The following is a 26,545-nucleotide window of genomic DNA, read 5'->3' as shown; positions in this document are numbered from 1 at the left end:
AGTCCGCCCCTATGCCAATCCCTATCCCAACACCTTGCTATAGGGATCGTGTCCCTACGGAAGACCCGTATGTGAGACCTGCCCAGCCCACCCATCCAGCATTTACCATTCCAAACCTGTCACAGGCTTATCCTCCCCATCAGAGGCAGTGGCAATTGTGAAAGCAGCCATGTCCTGTACCATCTCTGCTGCAATCATTGCACAACCTTTTATATCACCATGACTGCCAACTAGCTGTCCGCCAGGATGAATGGCCACCAACAAACTGTGCCCAAGAATGCAATTGTGCTTGGTTTCAAATGGCTGCTTCAGAATCTGTGCCATCCGGATCGTTCCCTCAACTACCAGCTTTTCTGAAGTGTGCAGGTGGGAGTTATCCTTACAACACGCTCTCTGTTCCCGAAATCACCCCATCCTCAACCTGTGGTAATCTACTGTCAGTAAATCCTGCACCCAACAGTTTGCACTCCTTCTGTTCTGTCACCTTCTCTCAGTTCACATCGCCTAACCCTCATTGTGCTCCACTCTTTGCCAATGCACCCAACGGTCTTTCCTCATTCTCCGTTCCTCTCCTTTACCGCTCCCCGTTTACCCCCTCCCCTACAGCATCCTGCCATTTAGTCCCTGTGCGCTCTGCCAGGCAGCACTGATTCCTGTCCTCCCATCTGTACCCTGCTATCCTTCCCTCTTTCCTGCCCCACTCCGGACTGCTGTTTGTGTTCGATGCAACATTCTTGCTTTTTGCCTAGAGCGGCCAGAGGTTGCAGTCGTGTGGGTGTGATATATGCTGGCTTGTGTGTGATTGTGTGTGTGTGTGTGTGTGTGTGTGTGTGTGTGTGTGTGTGTGTGTTTTCTTTCACTTCTGAAGAAGGCGTTGGCGGAAACCTCAATTTATAATGGTATTTTCATTGCGTCTATTTGCAACTCAGTGTGTCATCTTTATGGTGAGTAGTAATCTATCATTTCATGAACTGATAGTTCAGTAATATTTATTCCTATCAACACCCATCTTCTTTGTGAGTGGAATTATTCCATTCTACATGAAGTCTGAGGGTATTTCACTTGTCTTTTATATGTTGCACACCAGGTGGAATGGTTTAATAATGGCTGGTTCTCCCAAGGATCTCAATAATTCTGAAGGAATGTCATCTTCTCTAGGGTCCTTGCTTCAGCTTTGATCTTTCAGTGCTCTATCAATGTTTTTCTCGCAATATCATCTCTCTCACCTAATTTTCGACTATTTCCTCTTCCCTCCTGTCAGAGGGCTCACCACTCTTTGTTGTGTTTGTGCTTGGCCACCACAGAGCCCAGCCTATGCAGCGCTACTTCCTCTTTCTGTGCTGCAAACATACACGTCAGCTGTCTCTTACAGACTCACTTTCTGTTGGATGGTCTGTTTGGTGCAGACCCTGTTTTGACTTGGTTCACGATTTCCGGCACTATCTTCACCTTCCATTAACGATTATATTGTCCACATTATTTGGTTTGACCTGTCATCTTTTCCAAATTTTACAGAAGTGCATGTCGTGCTGGGAAAGTTGCCCACTGTGTAGTATGCTCTGCCTCTGTGCCCTGGCTCCCTTCCTTCCTGTTGTAGTACACCCAAAACGCAGCACAGTAGCCACCCTGTTGTGGATGGGGATATCAAATACCTGCATGGTGGTAGCCTCCTGACCACGCGACAGTTGGTGTGTTGCACATTCCTCATGTATGCAGTGTAGTCTGTGCCTGTCGTGACAGAGGCATAGGGCTTCCAGCAATGGATTACTGGCCAGGTAGCCATAGCTGAGGCTGGGTGTCCCTCATAGGAAAAGACCCATTCAGAGTGAGTGTCACCATGCCAAATAGTTTGCACATGAAGTGACCTAAACTTTCTCCCACTGGTGGTCACGTGACCTCAGCAGTCCCTTCGAATGTAAAGGCCTCATATGATGCAATGAAATCCTAAAGTGTTCACTTCACTGGCCACACCTTGGGAGGAACGTAAGACTAGATGACAAGGAGAAAAATGCTCCCTCCAATACCTGGTCTGTACCAGGACTGACAGGGACACCAGTCTGTCGAACACACTGTAGACAAATATGGGAAAGTTGCAGCCATTTCTAAGATAAATAGCGGATTCCTCCTGATTAAAAGTCATCTCCTGCCCCTTCACTGATCCTGCTATCCTGCGAAAAGTTGGGTGTCATTCCCGAGACTGCTACTCTATACACAAGACTTGGTATGGTTCTGGGCATCATTTTTTGCCACGATCTTTTGCAATCTGACAATGAGCTTCAGGCCAACTTTGAGCGGCAGGTTGTGCACTTCAACTATTGTGTCCGTAGGGGACCAAGCGAAAACAAAGTTGCTACCGCGGCCTTCGTCTTGGCTTTCAAAGGGAATACATTGCCTGAGGAGGTCAAGGTGATGGTCTACCAATGTTCCTTGTCCTAAGAGGTGCTTCAAGTGTATGAAGTTTGGACATATGTCTTCCTGTTGCACTGCTACCCCTGTCTTCTGACATTGTGGATGTCCTGTGTATGCAAACATTCCTCCCCCCCCCCCCCCCCCCCCCCCCTCCCCTCCTAATCTGTGTAAACTTTGGTGAGCTCCATTCTCCCTGCTTATAACAGATTGCACTATTTTCAAGTATGAGAATAAAATACAGCCTTATAAGACTCTGGACGAGCTCACCTATCAGGAGGCCAGAAAAAATTATGAGCGTCTTAACTCATACAAGTGACACAATCTTACGCTGCAGCTGCAATGTTGTCACCTTATCTACCAACGGTACTTTCCTCTGTTGCACCTCTTACAGTGGGCCTTCAGCACCACCCACGAACGCGTGCCCTCCAACTGGTTGAGGGCCCTTCTGGTGCTTCCACCGCACCCACTTCGGAAGCATTGGATCTCCACCTGCCTGAGATACCAGTCCCTATCCCCTAGCCAGAGGGACCTCATCTTCCTCTGGCTTCTATAGCTAGGGATTCTCCCTTCTACAGTTTCTGCTCTTCCTCAGCCAGATGCCAGCCGGTGGCTGAAGTGACCAAAGGTTGCTGGTCGTTGGACTCCTTGTTCCTCCTCTGTCCCTGAAACCAATTAAGGGAAACATTCCCAGTGATTGTCTTCTAAGGAGAAGGGCAAGAATGACAAAATGAAGTCCTCTAAGATGAAGGAAACTCTGGTGTCTCCTCACTGCCAGACTCTGCATGTACTCCTCCTGTGCCCAAAGTGGAGATCCCTGTTGCCCCTGAGGCACCAGATCTCCCCAGCCAATTGCTGCAGAATTTCTGTCAGTGGATCCCCTGACGTCTCAGCTGGTGGCAGCATGTGACCCTGGGTCATAACCTGCCCACCCCTGAACCCCCTCATGTGGTCGCTTCATGACCCCACCCTATTGAGGCAGTCTGATCCTGCAGTGGAATTTTCCACCATCTGACTGAGCTATGACAGCTTTTATACACTTACCCTGTATTCTGTGTTGGCATCCAGGAAACATGATTTCCAGCAACCCAGACCCCTGCACTTTGTGCCTACTGGGGTTATTCTGAGAATCGTACCGACTATGAGAGGGTATCAGTTGGAGTTTGTATGCATGTTCTCGACTCGGATATAGTGTCCTTGTGCCTGTTGATAAATGTTTGGAGGTTGTTACTGTGTTCAGATAAGGGCACATGTGGAGGCTGTCACAGTGGTTGTTCAGATAAGGGCACATCAGGATTTTACCATCTGTAAGGTTTATCCCAATGATGTTGTTTCCCAGGATGTACTGTCTGCATTACTCTTTCAAATCTTCCCCCACCTTTCCTTGTCTCGGGTGGCTTCACTGTCTGTAACCGTTTGTGGGGTGCAACAATGATCACTGGCTGTGGTAAAGACGTTGAAATGTTACTGGCAATCTTTGCCTATTGAACTCTGGTGCCCCCACACACTTCAGTGTGGTAGAGGGAACTTATTCAGCCATTGATTTTTCATTTTTTAGCCCTGGTCTCCCCTACCAGCTGCTCACTGGAGGGTCCACGATGACCCGTGTGGTAGTGACCACTTTCCGATATTCCTGTCCCTCCCTCAGCATTTCTCCCCTAGATGCCTGGCCAGATGGGTTCTCAGTAATGCTGGCTCGGATGAGTCTACCTCTGCTGTCACCTTAACTTGTCGCCGTAAGGCAATATCGATGCAGCTGTTGAGCATACAATGGCAGCCGACCATGCCATCCCCTCTTCCTTGGGATCCCCCTGTTGGAAGATGGTGTGCTGGTGGGCCCCAGAGCTCACAGCAGCCATTTTGCTAGAGCACCTCATTGCCTGTAAATGGCTCCATGCCCATGTCTGCTGCCTCACAAGATGACACAGGTAAGAATCCTGGGAATAGTAGGTTTCCACCAATGGATCACATACCTCTCCATCAAAGATATGGGCAAAGATCAGATGCCTCTATGGCTTTGAGTCCCCTCCAGGTGTACAAAGTAATTCCTCAGATGGTGCCATTTATACTGATCCAGACACTGTCACCGAACATTTGGCTGAGCATTGTCCTCGCTCATCTGCATCTGAGAACTACCAAGCTGCCTTTCGTCATCAAACAGCGGGTGAATCAAATGTGCTTATCTTTTACTACCTGCCACCTGGAGCCATACAATGCTCCATTCAGAGGATGAGAGCTCTCCAGTGCCCTAGCCCATTGCCCTGATATGCCCCCAGAGCCAGAGTGCATTCACAACCAACTGATGAAAAGTCTCTCAGTGGATTGTCAGTGTCGCATCCTTGCCCTCTTTAATCAGATCTGGAATGAAGGTGAGTTCCTATCTCAGTGGCGAGAAAGTGCCATAATTCTGGCACTGAAACTGGGTAAGAACCTCTTAGATCTTGAATGCGTGGTGAGCAAGTGGCTGTGTTAGCCCCTTGAGTCTCAGGGCCTTCTGGCTGCACCTCAGGGTGGTTTTTACATAGGCTGCTCCACTGCTGGCACACTGCCGGTCGTGAAAAGTGCAGCACCAAGAAGGAATTACCCAAGCAGAGTCACACTTGGTGGAAGTGGCAACAGGTGTGCAAGCAATATGTGATATGTTTTGTAGCGAGATGGGGTACACATAGGCCGAAGAGAGCCCTCTCGTGTCGGTCCGACAGGGTCGGTGTTGCGCCTACTGTAGTTGGTGCAGAGCTGTCACACAAGGTGGAAACAATACAGTGAATGCCAGTATACACCTACATCTACAGTTACATCCATAATCCGTGAGGCACCTGCCAGTGTGTGGCGGAGGGTACCTCGAGTACCTCTGTCGGTTTTCCCTTCTATTCCAGTCTCGTATTGTTCGTTGAAAGAAAGATTGTCGGTATGCCACTGTGTGGGCTCTAATCTTTGATTTTATCCTCATGGTATCTTTGCGAGTTATACGTAGGAGGGAGCAAAATATACGACTTGACTCCTCGGTGAAGGTATGTTCTTGAAACTACAACAAAAGCCTGTACCGAGCTACTGAGCATCCTCTTGCAAAGTCTTTCACTGGAGTTTATCTGCCATCTCCGTAACGCTTTTGCGATTACTAAATAATCGTGTAACGAAGCGCGCTGCTCTCCGTTGGAGCTTCTCTGTCTCTTCTATCAACCCTATCTGTTACAGATCCCTCACTGGTGAGCAGTATTCAAGCAGTTGGCGAACAAGTGTACTGTAACCTACTTCCTTTGTTTTCGGATTGCATTTCCTTAGGATTCTTCCAATGATTCTCAGTCTGGCATGTGCTTTACTGGCAATTAATTTTATATGGTCACTCCATTTTAAATCACTCCTAAAGCCTACTCCCAGATAATTTATGGAATTAACTGCTTCCAGTTGCTGACTTGCTACATTGTAGCTAAATGATAAAGGATCTTTCTTTCTATGTATTCGCAGCACATTACACTTGTCTACATTGAGATTCAATTGCCTTTCCCTGGACCATGCATCAATTCGTTGCAGATCCTCCTGCATTTCAGTACAATTTTCCATTGTTACAACCTCTTGATATACTACAGCATCATCCACAAAAAGCCTCCATGAACTTCCGATGTCATCCACAAGGTCATTTATGTATATTGTGAATAGCAACGGTCCTGTGACACTCCCCTGCAGCACACATGAAATCACTCTTACTTCGGAAGACTTCTCTCCATTGAGAATGACATGCTGCGTTCTGTTATCTAGGAACTCTTCAATCCAATCACACAGTTGGTCTGATCGTCCATATGCTCTTACTTTGTCCATCAAACGACTGTGAGCAACTGTATCAAATGCCTTGCGGAAGTCGAGAAACATGGCATCTACCTGGGAACCCGTGTCTATGGCCCTCTTGAGTCTCGTGGACGAATAGCGCGAGCTGGGTTTCACACGATCGTCTTTTTTGAGACCCATGCTGATTCCTACAGAGTAGATTTCTAGTCTCCAGAAAAGTCATTATACTCGAACATAATACGTGTTCCAAAATACTACAACTGATCGACTTTAGAGATATAGGTCTATAGTTCTGCACATCTGTTCGACGCCCCTTCTTGAAAACGCGGATGACCTGTGCCCTTTCCCAATCATTTGGAATGCTACGCTCTTCTAGAGACCTACGGTACACCGCTGCAAGAAGAGGGGCAAGTTCCTTCGCGTACTCTGTGTAAATTCGAACTGATGGACCAGAGGCCTTTCCTCTTTTGAGAGATTTTAATTGTTTTTCTATCCCTCTGTTGTCTATTTCGATATCTACCATTTTGTCATCTGTGCGACAATCTAGAGAAGGAACTACAGTGCAATCTTCCCCTGTGAAACAGCTTTGGAAAAAGTCTGTCATCCTCTGTTCAGTACCATTTTGGTCACAGTGTGTCTGGACATTTTGTTTTGATCCACCTACCGTTTTGACATAAGACCAAAATTTCTTAGAATTTTCTGCCAAGTCAGTACATAGAACTTTACTTTTGAATTCATTGCACGCCTCTCGCATAGCACTTCTCATTTCACTTCGTGTAATTTTTGTTTGTATGCAAGGCTTTGGCTATGTTTATGTTTGCTGTGAAGTTCCCTTTGCTTCAGTAGCAGTTTTCTAACTCGGTTGTTGTACCACAGTGGCTCTTTTCCATCTCTTACAATCTTGCTTGGTACATACCCATCTCATGCATATTGTACAATGGTTTTGAACTTTGTCCACTGATCCTCAACACTATCTGTACTTGAGACAAAACTTTTGTGTTGAGCCGTCAAGTACTCCCCACCTTTTTAATATTTCTATTTACGGCTGAAATCACCAATGCTGTAACTGCTTTATGATCGCCGATTCCCTGTTCTGCATTAACTGTTTCAAGTAGTTCGGGGTTGTTTGTCACCAGAAGGTCTAATATGTTATCGTCATGAGTTGGTTCTCTGTTTAACTGCTCAAAGTAGTTTTCATATAATGCACTTAAAACAATTTCACTGGATTCTTTGTCCCTGCCACCCATTATAAACATTTGAGCCTCGCAGTCTATATCTGGTAAATTAAAATCTCCATCCAAAACTGTAACATGGTTGGGAAATCTACATGAAATATTTTCCAGATTTTCCTTTAGGTGTTGTGCCACAACAGTTGCTGAACCAGGGGGACTTTAGAGACATCCGATTACCATATTTGAGCCTGGTTTAACCGTGACCTTCACATTTCGGATCTCCGTCAATTTCCTTCGATACTATTGCACTTTCTATTGCTATAAACACACCTCCCCCTTCACTGTCCAGCCTGTCTCTGTGGTATACATTCCAATCTGAGTTTAGAATTTCAGTACTGTTTACCTCTGGTTTCAGCCAACTTTCCGTCCCTAGTAGTATGTGGGCATTGTGACCGTTTATTAATGAGAGCAGTTCTGGGACCTTTCTATAGACACTCCTGCAATTTACTATTACCACATTAATATTGTCATTCCCTGTTGCGTTTTACCTACTGCTACCTTGTTGCGTCTCAGGAGGCGTCTTGTTGGGCCTAGGGAGAGAATTCTCTAACCTAAAAAACCCGTATGTGCACTCCACATGTACTCTGCTAACCTTGTAGCCGCTTCCTGCATGTAGTGCACACCTGACCTATTCAGGGGGACCCTAGATTTCTCCACCCGATAGTGGAGATCAAGAAATTTGCACCCCAGATCTCTGTAGAATCATCTGAGCATTCCATTTGGCTCCAAACCAGAGGACAGCGATCGTTTCTGGGAACGACACAACAAATAGTTAGCTCACATTCCACCCTGTGAGCGAGGCTTTCTGCCTTCAGCAACTCCATCAACCGCCTGTATGAGCTGAGGATGACCTCTGAACCCAGATGGCAGGAGTCATTGGTGCCGACATGAACAACTGTTTGCAGTCGGGTGCACCCAGTGCTCTCTGTCGCCACCAGCAGGGCCTCCTCCACATCTCGGATGACACCCCCCGGCTAGCAGACAGAGTGATCACTGGCCTTCTTCCCTGAACTTTCCACTATTTCCCTAAGGGGCTCCATCACCCACCTAACATTGGAGTTCTCAATCACTAATAAACCCCTTCCCCTGTGTGTGTGCTCGGACCTTGCTGAAGAAGCGGCCACGTGTCCTTTCACAGGCAGAGCGGGCGACAACACACGGCCAGTCTTCACATTGACCCTCCACCTCGTGCGACGTGAACGTCGTTGAACCCGCTACTCCCCTTGGGGAGAGGGTGGCCCAACGGTGCCCAGTTCCCACAAAGATGTCTCGACAGCAGGGACCGTGGGGGAAGCATGTAACACCTGGGGTGTACTGTGCAACACACCAGACTCCCCACTGCTGCTATACTCTGAGGCAGCAGCCTGAAGACGGCTGATCACAGCCATCAGCACATTCAGCTGTTCGTGAATAGTGGCCAGCTCATTGACGTCAAAGGGAGCCGAATCGGCATGTGTGCGAGTTCAAATGGGGCAGAATGATTAGTCCCTGGGAAACGGGGTTGTCATACCGTGACATTTCAGCTCGCCCAGGTCGTGCTGCTATGACAGTGATGCGTGTGTGAAGCAGTAAGTAGAGGAAGGTCGTAAGCAGCGTCGAGCGGGAACTGGACTTTGGAACATGACCACAGCAGGGGATGACCATCATCTTGTCTGCATGGCCATTACGGACTGTACAGCATCATCCACAGTGTCGGCTCGTCGCTGGAGCACTGTGACAGCTGTGAAGTTGTCTGCATTGACGATTCGTCACTGTCTGCTGCAAGTTGGACTATTTGCACGCTTACCATTATGTCGGCTTCCATTGTCCAGAAACCACTTGCTCCTCTGACTGCAATGGGCACGTGAACACAGTCACTGGGGTGCTGGGTGGCAACATGTAATCTTTTCGGATGAGTGCCACTTCAATGTGTCCTACAGTGATGGCTGCATACGAGTCCGGCGGTACATGGCGAGCGCAACCTGGAGGGCTGCGTTGTGGAGCGGCATAGCGGACAAACACCAGGTGTGATGGTTTGGGGCGCCATTGGTTACAACAACTGATCTCGCCTCATACGTATTGCAGGCACTTTTTAACTGCAACCAGTACCTAACAGAGGTTGTGGAGCCTGAGGTACTCCACCTGCTTCAGGCACCTCCACAGGCCACATTTCAACAGGACAGTGCCCGGCCACATATTGCAAGGATTGTACAGGCCTTCTTCGAAGAGTGACTGGTACCATTGCTTCCCTGGCCTGCACGTTTGTCAGACATGTCGCCCATCAAACATGTCTGGGATATGGTTAGTCGACATCTGGTGCGTCACTGTCTTCCAGTAACTGGTGTCACGGATTTGTGGGCTCAGATACAAACTGCGTGGAGGGAAATCCCTCAGGAACGTATTCAGAACCTTATTGATTCAATACCACGGTGTATAGCAGCTCTAATTGCAACACATGGTGGCCACACGACATACTGAATAGTAGCACTCAAAGGACATGTACAGATTTGAAAAGTTAATCATTTGTTACTTGTAAGAAAAGTTAATCATTTGTTACTTGTAAGTACCAACCTGTGGTATTAAATAGATTGACCTCATGTGTTTCCTTCTTGGTGTTGCAATTTCCACAAACGGATGTCTAATTAGGTTCATCTGCAGTCCACCATCCAGACAGCTTATGTATGTCGTCAGGACCTTATTGCTGTTCCCCCACCCCCCCCCCCCACCCCCCCACCCCACCCCCCCTAGCCTATGGAAAGCTTATGACATGACATGGCATCACCATATCCTTACTACATTACACGAGTGTGGTCTCTGGGGTCCACTCCCAATTTGTGTCAAGAACTCCTCGTCACACCATATATTCCAGGTCCAAATGGGTGCTTCACTCAGTACCCCCCACATCCAAGAGAACAGGATCCCACAGGGCTCTGTAATGAGCATCCCTCTCTTTCTGGTGGCCATCAGTGGTTTAACGTCAGCTGTGGGATCTTTGGTATTGCCCTTCTTATATGCAATAATTTTTGGTTTTACTATTGTTCCTCTTATGGGTGTTGCTGAGCATCTACAGGACACCATATGAATGGTGCAGTCATGTGCTCACATCCAAGGATTTTGGTTTTCAGCAACCAAGACTTGTGTCATGCACTTCAGTAGCTGCTGTACTGCCTACCCACACCCAGAGCTTTACCTAGACAATCACTTACTTCTTGTAGTTGCGATGACCTGCTTTTTGGGTCTGACCTGTGATTCCCAGCTGACATAGCTTCTCCACTTTTGCCAACTTGAGCAGAAGTGCTGGCAACACCTCAATACACTTTGCTGCCTCAGTAACTCTAGCTGGTTACTGAACGCTCTACTCCTCTGCAGCTCTATTACATCTTGATTCTGTCCTCTCTTGATTATGACAGTCTTACATATGGTTCAGCATCACCCTCTGCATTGCAGGTACTGGACCTCATTCATCATTGCGGGGTCCGACTTGTGAAAGGAGCCTTCATAACTAGGCCTATGAAGAGCCTACTAGACAAGGCTACCCATCAGGTGCCAACAACAGCTGCTGAAGTACACTATATGCATTCATAGCTTCCCTAAACATCCCAACTACCTTCCTTTTTCCCTGGAAGGAATCTCCACCTCCCACAACAGCGACCCAGAACTGGGTTTACAGTTGCTACACACCTACAGTGTCTCTGTTCAGAACTGCAACTTCCTCCACTGGTCAGGGAGACCTCACGTCTGCCCCTATGGCTTGTGTCGCAACCTTGGGTTTGTCTTGAAGTGTTCTTTGATCCAAAAGATTCCATTGACCCCACGATTTTTCGCCACCTGTTATTGGCTGTTCTTGAGATGTATCCAGGTTAAGAAGGGGTATTCACCAATGGATCAACAGTAGATGGGCGACGAACAGGCTTTGCGTACACACGTGCATGATGCAGTGAACTCCACACTCTGCCATATGGCTGTCGTGTCGTCACTGCTGAATTGATGGTCATTAAACTAGCCCTTAGCCATGTATGTTCTTGCACTGGCAAGAGTATCCTAATCTGTAGTGACTTCTTTAGCAGCCTTCGGGCTAGACCTATGCTACTTTCCTCACCAACTGGTTACGGCTATCCTGCATCTTGTCTCTGACCTCCCTCAAGCTGGACAGCCATTTATTTTTGTTTGGAGCCCTGGTCGTGTTGGGATGAGCTGACTGCTTGGCCAGCTTGGCCACCAGAATGCCGATTCTGGAAATGGGGGTCCCAGAACCGGGCCTTCGGTCAGTTATACGCCATCGGTTGCTGGAAGTCTGGAACACAGAATGGTCTGCCCTGATCTCCCCAAACAAACTGAGAACTATTAAGGAGACGACAACCATGACGCAGGCTTCACTGCATGCTTCTCCCATGGAATCCACCCTCCTCTGTCAATTCTGCACTGGCCACACTTGTCTGACCCGTGGGCACATTCTCCAATATGAGAATTGCCCTCAATGCTGATGTGGAGCCCGCCTGATGGTAGCCCACTTACTCATAGACTGCCCTAATCTGGCTGCTTTGACTGGCTGACTGACTCCATGACACTACGCTCCTCTCAGGACCTTGGCCTCCTCAATCACAGATTCCCAATCATCTCAGTCTTCAGCACACCTGCGCCACTTCCTCACTTCCACTGCTCTCAGGTTGGCTTCCACATCTTCCAGCCATCTCACACGCCTTCTTCTACCACCAGGATGTTCCATCATCATCTTCTTCGGGAGCCTTTCTTCTGTCAAACGCTGTACAAGTCCTAACCATCATAGCCTTCCCATTTTGATTGAGGTTACCAAATCAGGTTCTTTGTACAGAGCCCTTATTTCTTCATTAGTCCTAATTCTCCATATCTCAACTTCTTTTAAAGGACCAAAAATCTTCCTCAGCACTTTCCTTTGGTTTCTTCTCCGGAGCCTCTGTCAGTACCCATGCCTTGCTGCCATACATAAGAACTGGTTTGATCATTGTTTGGTACAGTAGCAGCTTTAGTTTCCTACTTATGTTCTTACTTTTGAGTATGGTATATAGTGCTCTATATGATCTGTCAGCGGCCTTAATTCGATGTTATGAGAAATTGGAACAAGTATATGATAATTGACTGCTTTGAGACGTCGTCTTAATCTACCTGACACGCTACCTCTGGTGCTAGCAGACAACGTGAAAGCGGCTGCCCTGGTGTTAAGTTTTGTCTGCGAAGGTGATTTATATCCATCCCTGAGGGTACACCGTCCCCCACACCCCTCTCCCAGCTCTCCCAGGGGTCGCTTGGCAGCCTTACTCGATGGGCTAGCCTGACTGCTACATGTTCCACCTTTTTACTCTCTTTATTATTTTTCACTTCTTTGTTTTAATACCTTATATTGCTGTTATTTTAACAACTTGTCTGTGCTGTCTTTTTTATGGGCTTTTATCTCTGTTTTTTATTGAGTTAGTTACACTTAGGCTTTCCAGGGTTTGTCTTTCGCCTCCTTTCCTAGGCTACCACTCCTGGTTTTCCATTTAACAAATGAAGGGACTGATGATTTGTATTGCTACTGCACAAAAAATTTTTATGTAGCTAAGGTTGGCAATAAGTGTAAACATTCCGCAGCAACCCGAAGTCATTCAATTTTTGCCAATCAGGAAAGGATCATGTTAAAGTGTGCAGCTAGTACAGAGTTTCTACAAAGTGCATCCTTCAGTCTACCATAATACGAACATTCTCTTTGCAGTGATTTCCTGCTGCTGATTCTGCGAGACCTGCTTCCAGTACGGCCTGACCTGAGGGTCATCTTGATGAGTGCCACCATGAATGCTGAGCTGTTTTCTCAGTATTTTGACAAAGTTCCTACAGTAGAAATACCAGGTTAGTTCATCAGCATTTTAGTGGATGTGATTTTAATTTAAATTTCTGTTGCCCGCTGTACTCTTATCATATACAAATAAGGCCCATTTCACACGTGTCCAGCAAGCAACTTTATGGCACCGTGTACAGTACCGTGACATGAGAGCCATATGGCAACTTTCACATCTAAGTGACATTAGCCATTGCCGTCCAAATGGCACATGGAAGCGATGGAGCTGCCAAGGACTCGCACTGCAGTTGATGGCTGCTGTGCCATTAGCAAGCTGATGGAGGAAGTGGTGGTGGCGGCATAGTATACGTTGGCACACTCACACCTTTCCGGCATATAGTGCCACATTCCAAGACAACAGCATCATGTACACCACTTAATCGGTTCTAAGGTTATTTGCCCCCCACCCCCCTATTTTTTAAGCCTACGCTTGATTGGGGGATAGACCGATTAATTTCTTTAGTGAAAAAATATGCAATGGAGCAAAACTCTAGAAAATTATAAGGACAGGACTCGTACAAAAATGTATCAGTCATTTATTCAGAGATCTTTGTGGATAATTTCAAAACTTAAGTGACAAAAAAATGATTGTTGTGAGTAAGTTACTTAAAGAAGTTTTCTTGTACTGTATTCAAAAAGTGTTCATTAGAGGAGCAATAACAATATTTCCAGAATTTTTTTTTATAAAGCTGCCAGTTTACAGAACCAGTTACATTAAAAAATATTCCATAATTATTCCCCTCATATTATTGCTGAAATTTTACCATGTTCCTGCCGAGTTGCCTGAACTCATTATTGGTACTTTATCTTATGCTTCAAAGCTGCCTCTGCCATGCACAGAGTTATGCAAAATGAGACAGGCTTTATAGTATCTACAAAACAAACAGCCTCCAAGTTCAAAGATTTTTGAAAAATACTCGATTTACCACTAAATATTATATACGAGTATAAATAAATGAACAAATTGCTTTTGAAACTTCTGAATACCCTCAACACATAGGTACCATCTGCTCCTAGGCTCTTGACGAACTAAAGTATTAACCATACTGCTCTTTGTGTGTTGCGCTTCCTTAATAGACCTCAAAACATACAAAATAGCGTTTCAGACAGTGTACAGTTTCCCAATATGAAATGGTTTAAATTTCATCAGGTAAGTAGAAAATGTACTAGTAAGACTTTGAAACAAGTGGAGTCTTTATATATGGTGATTTTACATCTTACTAGTAATACTCATTTGTCTGTCCATGGTGACCAAATGCCAGCAATAAAGTATTATCATCAATCAATTTTGGCAAAAAAGGTAAAAGTACAGCTGTACAGAATCATATTCTGACTTAATAACACTAAAGAGAATTTACAGAATGATGAGTGGTGAGAAGTTTACCTTGGACAGCAGAAATTATAAATACAGTTTACCTAAAGATGGGGCAAGGACAGTTAGTGTGGAAGCTGAGAAAGAATAGGTGACATATCTAGGATCAAAGTATTGTATCTGAAAAAGAGGGAGCTTTAGTTAATCATGAGAATTAACATCGGTCAAGACTTTAAGGTGCGCTTCAAGAAACATTGCAAAATTCTGCACTGTATTATCAATAAAGCAAAAATCTTGATCAAAAGAAAAAAAAATTACAGGCAAAAAGACAAGGCAATTTGGAACATCATTAAGCATGAAACAAATCTACTCTTTGCAGCACCCAACATGAACTGAAAACACAGGGACAAAAAATGAACCATCAAAAGTAGGTCCATGGGGTTTCTTGCTCAGACATTGCATTCTCCACCATCAGATATCTTCTGCCAACTCATCTGTTAAAGACATCACAAAAACCTATGGGTCACTGCAAAACAGTATCTCTTGTGGCTCTGATGGTATTCAAGGAAAGTTCTGAAATGTGATGCCACGTAAATACTACCTGTGTTCACAAATATTTTCAAGAAGGTAGCTAACTTTGTAGTAGAATACTGAACCATTGTTTTGGGAAATTCATACTAACTGCCCAGTTTGGCTTCTGTAAAAGATTCTATCTAGAGAAAGCAATATATGATCCCACAAATTCAGGTGTAGTAGAACTACTGGGTGGTTATAATTAAACTTTCCCAATTAAGCACATTGTATCATGGAAATTAATTACTGTATGAGTACCAATCTTGGTAGAATTAATGTCAAGGACATGGGGAAGAGAAATAATCCAGAATCAGTTCAGTTGAAACACTTCTAATGTGCTGCTACAATACATCATACCGTTACATACCGGTACCATTACTGCTACAAAAGGGGCTCAAATAGGTAAGTAGTTTAGACCAAGACATTTACAGACTTGAGCATTGTCTACAGATATAAAAGTTTCAGTATGTATCTAATGGGAGGAAAAAATTGTTGTACCGTTGTTTCCTTTTCTCTGTGTCATAAAGGTCGCACGTTCCCTGTTGAGGAGTTCTTCCTGGAGGATGTGATAGAGGTCACAAAATATGCTCTAGAAGAAGATTCCCAGTACGCACGCAAAACTGGAAAAAAGCGTGCTGCAATGGATATCGAAGAACTGGGTCTGCAACTGGCAGTAGCAGATATTGCAACATCTGCTGTAGTCATAGCAAATCCAGCAACCCGCGATGACCACCTGACAGTGCAACAGTTATATCACCGCTACAATGGTAATTATTGTGTTGTTTGTTGTTCTCTCATTGAACTAAAAAGAATTTTCCCTTTTTTGGTATGTGATTTAAATTTGGGTATTTAATTTGCACTTCCTGTCTTGCAAGTCACCTTGGACACTAGAATATCTACCATTGATAACTGTACCAGCAGCACCCTGTATCTTCTTGATATTAGACTTTAACATTCTTTTTACATACCTGCAACCAGTTCTAAATATTTGAAAAAATACTGTTATGGTACATTATTACCTCTTGAATTATTTAGAGTGCCCTTAATTTGGAGCTTTAACTGTCCTAATAATGCAACCAGTTCTAAATATTTGAAAAAATACTGTTATGGTACATTATTACCTCTTGAATTATTTAGAGTGCCCTTAATTTGGAGCTTTAACTGTCCTAATAATGCAAATTGTGCATATCTCAAGTTTTGTTTCACGTTTGCAATAATGTACCCCATCATGAGAAATTGTGATCCACACACATTGTTTACTTCGTGCACACATGTAGATGAGCGGCAGGAAAAATGACCTGTTTTAAATAGTGCACCATTGTTGAACACGGCTTCGTAGATTGTTGCTGGTACCACTTAGTATGGGTACTTGGTCAAAGAAACATATCGTGTTTGCAACTGTTACTTTTCTCAGATGTGATGGCGTGTGTGTGTGTGTGTGTGTGTGTGTGTGTGTGTGTGTGTGTGTGTCAGAAGGCAAGTATGAGAAGGGTTCAGCAGTTCAGAGCAACAGCCTCTCCCATTAAGAAATAGTCACCCATTATACCGTGAACAATTTGCACCCCGGACAGCATTGCAATAGCAACAGCTACTTTTCAGCATAGTTCAGCCTGATCGGTTCACTGACTTCCACAATCTTTAACATCTTGGGCAGAAATGTGCAATGGATGTTGCACCTGGACATTCGTGTCCATCGCTTCAAGTGATACAACAGTTATTACCCAAGAGATCGGCAATCACGACATAAGTTCTGTACACAGCTGCTGGAGACAATCAGCTTTCGACTAGATTCTCTCAACAATTTCATAATGTCTGATGGTGGCAATTTTCATTATCAGACTATGTGAACAAATGAAACTTTGGATACTGGCTGCCAACCAGTCCTCAACAAATCCATAGAAGACCACTTTCTATCACAAAAGTTACTCTTTGATGTGGTGTGTCTACGCAGGCTGTTATTGGCCCATACATTTTTGAGAATGGTTCAGGTGGCACTGCCATAATAACACCAGATTTATAAGTTGTTTGTTGGTACAGTTCATAATGCAGGAAATTCATCGTAAAAGTATCAATATACAGACATTTTGGTTCCAACAGGATGGTACAACTACCCACAGAGCCAGAATGTCCACGACAGACTAACGCAGAATGTTTCCAGAGGGCCCCTTTTCCTGTTCTGACCATGTTGTTCATCCAGTTTATCTGCTTGTGACTCTTTTCTGTGGAGATTTTTGAAACCCAAGGTGTATGCTAGCAGACCAACAACTATCAAAAACTCAAAAAAACAACATTCACACCAAAATTGGGGCTGTAACAAGCAACACTCTTCATGAGGTTATCAGAAGTGTGCCAAAAATTGTATTGTCAACAGGTATGTTTGCCTAAAGGACTTTATTTATAAAAGTGAAATATCTTACAAAATGTTATGAAGCGTTCTTTTGAACAGTGCACACTGATAATGTGTAACTGTATACCTCCGCAGTAAAATAAAATAGGTCATTATTTCTCCCCCATATTGTACAGTGTGGAGAAGTGGTGATTGCTGTGGAGAGAACAAGGTTGGTGTACATTAATAGACTGATGCCACTCTTGCACAGTCAATGTATATGTTATTCTACACTAACTCTGTTCTGTCTGCTACTTTCTCCAGTGTGTCTTGCAAATGCCCCCCCCCCCCCCCCAAATACCCTAACCCCAACTCACCCCTCTCCCACCTCCATACCCTCAACTTATTCTCCTACTTCTCCGTACTGCCTCTCCCTCTCTAGCAGTCACCCTTCCTTCCTGTCACCTCTCACTTTCCCTCCCTTCCTCCATTTTTCTTTCACCCACTGCGCGCGCGCGCGTGTGTGTGTGTGTATGCGTGTGTGTGTGTGCGCGCGCGCGCGCGCGCGCGTGTGTGTGTGTGTGTGTGTGTGTGTGTGTGTGTGTGTGCGTGTGTGCGTGCGTGTGTGCGCGTGTGTGTGTTTCTGAGAAATGACGCTGTCTCTTGGTAATACCCCCCCCCCTCCCCTACACACACACACACACACACACACACACACACACACACACACAAAAACTGGAAGCTTTAACACTATATTAGTGAAATGTCATTCTCTTATTGAATCTACAACCTAAAGTCACTATTCCAGAATACAGTTCCAACTCAAAATTTTACTCACTCTATAACTGTACAAAAAAAAAGCACACTAATTATTCTTAAATACTATAACATTTGTGGAAAAGTGTCTCACTAATTTCTCTGATATCCACTCCCATAAGGGCCCAAAGAACAAATTTTCATTGCTGTAGGAATGCTCCCTGGCTACATGGACACCCATTTCTCCATTAAAGCTGGAAGCTCTTGGAGGACTGCCCCACCTAACCTCACATTCCATGGTTTTCAGCATTCCAATCTGTAAAATTGACAAGATTTCAGGACCTACAAGAGTATTACTAATCTCACTATGAAACCAAAAGATGTTTCAAGGTAACAATATGCATTTTACAATGAGGCAGTTTTCAACAGGTTGTCAAGAACTGCTGTTTTAAGTAACATATTCTTCATTAGCTGTGGGAGGCCACAGTTGTCTTAGTCACAATTAGAGAAACCACATATTGTTATTTCTCCTCAATTTGTACATACCTTGCAAAATCCAGTGCCCAAATACGTATGTGGGAGTCAAATATCGATCTTGAAGCACAAGGACTAAACAAAACTACTAGATCAAATTTGAAACACTGAGACTACTATATTTCATGACTGAAGTGAACATTAACCTCACATTGCAGAGTGTGCTTAATGAAAATGATGATAGTGAGAACCATGACATATTGGTCTCCTGTTCCCGCGATCGGTCGTCCATCTGCCAGAACTTCGGCCCCGGTCAGGTTGTACGATCGCGGTCCGCGTCAAAGAGCTTCTCTCCGGGCTTAGGGTTTCCACTGTTCCACCTCCTTTTCGGGCCACTTTGCATACACCCCCATGGTGTGTTCCTCGCCCTTGCCTTCGGCTCGACTTGGCACATGGCCCGAAGGACTCAGTCCCTCCAGAGGCCTTCCGCCGCCGCTTTTATTCCATCCTGGCCACGTATCAGGGCTCTGGCATTGTTTACACTGACGGCTCGATGGTTTGTGGTCGTGTTGGTTATGCGCTAACTCTAGGGGACCATTACGAACAACGATCCTTGCCGGCTGGCTGCAGCGTTTACACTGCTGAGCTGGTCGCCATCTTTCGTACCCTAGAGTATATCTGCTCCTGCTCAGGTGAGTCCTTCGTGATCTGTAGCGATTCCCTGAGCGGTTTACGAGCTCTCGACCAGTGTTTCCCTCGTTCTCGTCTGGTGATGGCTATCCAGGAGTCCCTGCATACTCTTGCCCGTTGCGGCCGCTCTGTGGTCTTTGTGTGGACGCCCGGTCATGTCGGTATCCCGGGCAATGAATATGTTGACCGCCTGGCGAAAGAGGCCATCAGTAAACAATCTATGGACATTGGCCTCCCAGAGTCTGATTTGCGAGCAGTCCTCCGCCGAAAAGTTTTTGCGCTTTGGGACACTGAATGGCACGATCGGATCACGCCCAATAAACTCCGTGCCATTAAGGAGACGACGACTGTGTGGTGGTCATCCATGCGAGCCAACCGCAGGGACTCAGTTGCCTTTTGTCGGCTCCACATTGGCCGCACTCGGCTGATGCACTGTTATTTAATGCGTCGCGAGGAACGTCCTCTGTCGCTGCGGGGCGGCTTTGACAGTGGCCCACATTTTATTGGCCTGCCCCCTTTTAGCTGTGGTCAGGCAGACATTTGCGCTGCCTGATACGCTCCCTGCCCTTTTAACTTAGTTTTACGTTTTATTCAGGCAGGGTTTTTTTATCATTTAATATGAGTGTTTGTTTTATTTTATTGTTTAGTGTTGATTCTTGCCTTTGGCCTACGGTTTTAAACTGAGTTTTTAATGTGTTCTTGGTGGTTGGCTTTTCCTTTTTTATTCTATGGTCGGCCAGCCACCGCCACACTCCGTTTGATTTTCATTTGTTATATCTGTTCTTTGTCTGAGTTTTTCTTGTCCTGTGTTGTCTGTTGTCTCTATTATCCGTTTTTTACTCTGTGTGGTAGTTTTTAAGTTTTGGAACAAGGGACCGTTGACCGTTGCAGTCTGGTCCCTTTAATCCCACAAACCAACCAACCAATGATGTATAGGATTAGGTCATAAGAGTGTCTGTGTGTGATTATTTACAAACTATATATCAGTCAACGACACTTTTGCCGTAGCCTGTATATCAAAATTTTGTGGATAAACATTAATAATAACAATCCTGAATATTAATTAAAATTTCATAATACAAACTGGATGCATGATTTGTTTAATAGGTAATATAGTATGTTGGGACTTTGTTAAATACAAGTTAAACCTAGGAGATTAGTGGCTTGCCTTTAAATTTGATCGCCAGAGATATATGTTTTTCTTGAACCTTTGTATGTGTGCTTTGGGCCCTTAAGACTCTCAGTGACCCATATGTAAGTGATCTTGTGGATCACGCCAAAGAATCTGTAAAAATGTTTGCAGATGATGGTATTTGTAGCAGTGTTGCAACACTGGAAGACTTTAGCAAAACGAAGGAAGATGTGGAGAGGATCAACAGCTGGTGTATGGACCAGCAGTTGACCCTGAACACCTATAAACTGCATATAGATGGATGAAGGATTGTACTATACGTGATAAACGTCTGGAGACAGTAGCACCCACAATATACCAAGGACTAACTGTCGAGAGTGATCTAAAATGGAATGACCATATAAAAATAATTATAGGTATAGTAAATACCTGGCTAAAGTTCATTAGAAAAATGTTGATGAAATGTAATTCACCGACAAAAGAAATTACTTGCAGAACACTCATTTAACCAGTTAATGAATATTACTCGTTGATCTGGAACATGGGCCCAGTTAGGTTAATAAAAAAGGGGGGGGGGGGGGGTGCAGAGAGAGAAAGAGAGAGAGAGCCTAACGAAGAGCGGCACTGTTCATTACATTATGGCATTGTTTAGTAAGTGTGAGAGCATTACAGAGATGCTCAACAAATTCTGGTGGCAAAAGCTAAAAGACAAGTGTTGAGCATCATGGACAGTTTGTACAGTTTTACTGTTGAAATTTCAGAGTGAACATTTGAAGAACAGTTCGACTATATGTACTGCCTGTCAAAAGGAAGCACTGAGAAGACGTTGTCAGGTGTCAATATAACTTTGTACACATACACGCTATTGGTGGCTAGTAAATGATGAGAGTTACAATTCCCCACGACAGCTAGCAAGGCGACCAGAGTCATTATTGTTGATCATATTTAATGGTGTCACCAGGTGTGGTAGAATACTCACGGAACATGAACAGTGTCAGATGAGTCATCAGTGTGAAGGAGACGGAGATGCCAAGTACTTGTTTGAGATAGTGTTATCAGCACCTGGCAGAGTTTAATGTCTCCATTTGGACAGTTGGTTGAATTGTGCAATATATCCAGATCTGTGGGGCATTTGTGTGACAGTGACTTTATGTTGGACAGCATAGTCACATGAGGGCAGGCCTACTCTTCTTCAAGGTTCCAGGTGCGATGATAGATCACCACAAGGGGAGGGGGAGGGGGATCACCGTGTTGTGCACCAGGTACATTGTAACCCCTCCCCATCTGCACCTGTCATCCGACAACAAGTAAAAGGCTCCATGCTACATTCTGTGTCGTTGCGTCTTATTAGTTGGAGAGTAGCAGCTGCTAAACTAAGAAATTACTGCCCCTCACACAGGTTGACATTAACACTACTACACGACTGGCTGTGCTTGGAATGATACTCTGACCAGGAAGCATGGACTGCTGGGGATTGGTGTCATATTGCGTTCAGAATGAATCGCAGTTCAGCACTACCACAGATAACCGTCATCAGCGGCAACCATTGTTGGTGAATATGATGGCAGCCTGAGGAGAGGTGCCATTTTTCCAATGCTCTGTAGAGGCACAGCAGTGTTACCTCTGGCATCTTGATTAATCAAAGGCATCTGTCATCCTAATGTGTTACTTCCCACTTGATGGTGTAGTGGTGATATTTTTCAGCATGACAACACCTGTCCACAAGTTGTATGTGGCTCTGTGAACTGTCTGCCTGGCACAGAGGCACTCACATTGGCAGCAAGATTTTCAGAATGTGTGGGACCAGGTTGGATATTAATTCTGTTCCAGTGCCAGTTTCTAAAGACCAGTAACAACAGTTGTGGGATGGTTTGCCTCAGGAGAGGATGCGGCAGCTCTGTCTCTCCTGTCTCAATCGAATCAGTGCCTGCATCCGTGCCAGAGAGGGTGCAACATCATAGTGAAATATACTTCTCAGTTATTTGTAAATTTGATTCGATTTTGTAATTGTTGAAACCATATCACATACACTGTCAACCCATGAAGTTTCATCTAATTTCCTCCTCTCCTTTTTCGTGCTTCACTTTTGTTGTTCGGTAGTGTCCTACCACAGATACCTCGTGAAATGACCACAGCCGATAAATCAGAGAAACTGGAACTGAGATGGACACTTAGTGGTAGTGGTGTGTGCTATTCACAGACGGGACAGGGAAGCGGTGGAAATGATAGTCGTAGCAGAAGTACAAACTATAAGGGGGCTTGTGGAGTACAGATGTACAGGGTGTATACGATCCCGGACAACCGGGAGATCTGGGAAAAGCCCGGGAATTTTGTAGAATTCCGGGAATTTTTCATTGTTTTAGTTTTTAGCTAAATTTTTGTAATTTTGACTGGTAAGAATCGATACTCTAACAAAGGATATTACTGTAACTTGCTACTGCAGAATAATACTGCAACAATAAAACGTGAACGAGGAAAAAAAAACAACATAAATTGCAGAGGAGATGTGCCACATACATCTGCAAAACACTGTGCTCATGCATGCGTTTGCCAACAGCAAAATGTATCAAAGGCTTTAGGAAGAGCCCGCCAGAGTGGCCGAGCAGTTGTAGGCGCTAAAGTCTGGAACTGTGCGACAGCTACGGTGTCAGGTTCAAATCCTGCATCGGGCATGGATGTGTATGATGTCCTTAGGTTAGTTAGGTTTAAGTAGCTCTAAGTTCTAGGGGACAGATGACCTCAGAAGTTAAGTCCCACAGTGCTCAGAGCCATTTAAACCATTTTTGAACCTTTAGGAAGACTGTGCAATGCTTCATAACAACAAATTGCCTCCGATGAGCGTGACGTCACAACTGTTTCATTAGATTCATTTCAGCAGTTATGAGCGGGGTTCATGCGCAATTGAGTGGCATGTGAGTAGTACCTTCTCCCATTTCTGTAGCCAGAAATGGGGCTGTTGGCTATGTAAGCAGTCGCAGCAAGCAGCTAGATGCATGTTTCACAAAGCCCCCCCCCCCCCCCCCCCCCCCACACACACACACACACACACTGAAAAGCTTAATATCAGGTCGAGGCGTCCTTCATTGGGAATCTGGACATACGAATGTGCTATTTAAGTATGCACTTTAAATGTACCATTTTAGTATGCTTCACGAAATTCCAATATTCTTGGAGTATCCTCTGATGTCTGTTTTCTTTTATGACATAATGTAAGATCTTTTAAAGTTTTACATGTACAAACATTAGGCTTCCTGCGTCATAGCAACTGCCAAAGCGCGGTGGTGCCTGTTATCTGGCGCTCTCTGATGACTACTGAAATGAACCTATTTCTAACAGGTCGTGGGGAAATATTGTGAATGGTGGTTTGGAAAGCTTTATGTTCAAAGTAAATTTCCTTTTATCCAAGTTGAACTATGTGCGAGAATGTACGATGAATTTCGAATTTCTTAAATCACAGAGCATTTGATGATGAGCCATTTAGAAGTATTTGGAGCTCAGAAGATCAGACATTCAAGTCGTTATTATGAGCAGATTGATGTAGTGCTATGGGAAGCTTTCTCTCCTCTGTGGTAGCTAATTTATTTGTGGAGAGCTTTGAGCACAATTTACTGGACTCTGCTAAAAATTTTACTGCCACATTTGTGTGATATATCTTAAAATGTGTTACATTTTAAGATGTTGAAGACCACAACAACAACAACATCTTAAAATGTATCACGTGCAAAAAATATCAACAATATATGTGAAAGTTTTGCTTCTCTTGCAGCTTATTAACCTTAGAGACCAATATTATATGTGAAAGCTTTGCTTTTCTTGTAGCAACACTATGTGTATTAAAACATTAACTTTTCCTGTTTGTGATTCAGCGCTGCTTAACGGTGATGTTGCTATTAGCTGAGTACATCACGTGTCCTGTGGTCTGAATATCTGCTGTCATTGGCTGGCGGGATCATGTGACATGAGCTATGACTGGCTTACAAAAGCGCATCGCAATCTCAATTACAATGGTTCGGAAAGTAACATGCGGTGTTTGGTGGAATTCGAATTTATACTTTCGTAATACGAAAATATGCTGCATACATGTTGCTGCACATCAAAAATCTTTCCAAAAGGAGTTTTCTTCCCTGATTTTCATTTTCTGAAGTGGTGGGAAATTCTACGCCTGTGTATATAAACATAACCATGCAAAGGATTGATAGTTTTACTGTTCCGAGGGAAAATATACTGTCGTTTAATAACACAGAAAAAATATGTTTTAATCCGGGAGAAAGTGTATTTTTAACTGGGAAATCCGGCAAGAACCTGGGAATTTTTTTTCCATGTCCGCATATACACCCTGGATGTAGGTCTATTTTCAGTTTAGTGAAGGCGACTGGAAATAGAGTTGTTAAGAGAGAAGCAAAAAGTTAACATAATCACAGAACCAGAACTGGGATGACTGGAGATAGTTAGTTCGAAGATACATCACCAACTGCATTGCGTTGTTGGAGTTTATAGACTGCAAAATCCACAAGCAGAAGATATAAATATATACCAGTTATAATGTGCTTACAATGAGCTATGAGCTCACTTAGTAAAATGGTATGCTATCTTGTAAGTGACCTGGCAGAAATGTGTACATGCTCTTGTGCAGACTTGAACTATGATAACGAATGCTGGTTATAGGTGCCTGTAATGTCAGAGTACCTGATCTGTTGTGACTTGCTCAGCCATATGCCTCCATTTCACCAGGGGCATGTGTTTCTGTAGTTACTAATGTTTGCAGGGTCGGGGAAAGACCATACTTAGTAATTACTCACACAAATGTGGTGAAATTATGCGTCTGTTGAGACCAGAAACAACGTACATAAAATTCGAATTGCACTGTTCACAGTCTATTGATATGCACAGTGTAAATTATTTGCATAACACCCAGTTCCTGTTCTTTAGGGCATGTAACTATCATGACACAGATGAGTGTAGTCTCCATGATAGAATAATGAAGTGAATTTTCTTCTATTCTTGAAATATTTTTGTTCAATGTACACTTTATCTTGCATGTGCTCACATTTCCCAAAAACCATCCTACTGTGGATAATCGATAATTTCCATGAAGAGAGACATACCCATTTGAAAGTCAGTAACTGTTCAGAAAAGTATTCCAGATGGAACACATGTAACCGACATCTCAGTATGTCACCCTTTAGTGTAGGACAACCATTTGGAAGTGATTATATTATTTGTGATGCACTGGCGATGAATAGGTCTGATCATGGGTACGTGTCAACACTCGCCGCTTAGTAAGCGTAATTTCCATTACAACAATTACACCCTTGCTATGAGAGGGAGCACCAAAGGATAATGGTATCGGTATGGGCATCTGGCAATGATATGACTATACACTTAAATCTTTCCTTGAAACATGGTACCAGACGCTTTGATGTTGTGTTCAGCCCCTTTTTCAATGTGCAGTTTTGAACTGGAATTTCACACTAGCTAATTTCCTGTTTATATGAAAAAAAAAAAACAAAGTTGATCTTCTCTTAAGATTTTGTGTTAAACAATTTCTTTGTAATCCAGTTCTTGTGACAGGAATATTAATCCACAACTCCTTTTGTTTATTCACAGATTACAGCACAACGACATGCAAATCATTGTATCTGTTGGATTATGAAAAAATCAACTATGAACTTATTGAGGCAGTGTTGGTGTGGATTGCGGAAGGTGATCACAAATACCCACGGAAAGGATCAATCCTGGTGAGTGTAGCCTGATTGTTAAACACTGATTTTCCCAGGTAGTCTAAAATATGAAAAGAAAAGAAAATTATTTTCAGTCGTCTGGACTATACAGCTGAATTACGCAAAGCATTTGCATTTAACAACATTAATGATAGCATTTATAGTAATGTCAGTATTGGTACATTATAATTTGTACTACAGCTGCTTTAGAACATAATTCTGCAACCTTTCTTAAAAAGGGAGAAGCAGGTATACAAAGTTCACTGTTGGACACCGTAATACCTTAGAAATTTCATATTTTTAATATTTCC

At 44.0% G+C, this 26,545-nt stretch overlaps 1 protein-coding gene across 1 annotated transcript in view; it reads left to right on the top strand.

Moving 5' to 3' along the window:
- Nucleotides 1-26,545, top strand: part of LOC124716912 (putative ATP-dependent RNA helicase DHX57) — a 232,224-nt gene that overhangs the window by 97,497 nt on the left and 108,182 nt on the right. Inside the window, exons 12-14 of the mRNA XM_047243480.1 lie at nt 13,129-13,262; nt 15,664-15,903; nt 26,122-26,252. Of these exons, the coding sequence (XP_047099436.1) occupies nt 13,129-13,262; nt 15,664-15,903; nt 26,122-26,252 (505 nt within the window). The remainder of the gene's footprint in view (nt 1-13,128; nt 13,263-15,663; nt 15,904-26,121; nt 26,253-26,545) is intronic.

This window comes from Schistocerca piceifrons, chromosome 9 (assembly GCF_021461385.2).
Source record: "Schistocerca piceifrons isolate TAMUIC-IGC-003096 chromosome 9, iqSchPice1.1, whole genome shotgun sequence".
Lineage (NCBI taxonomy): Eukaryota > Metazoa > Arthropoda > Insecta > Orthoptera > Acrididae > Schistocerca > Schistocerca piceifrons.
Note: the sequence above shows the minus strand (reverse complement) of the source record. Positions and strands in the feature narration are given on the sequence as shown.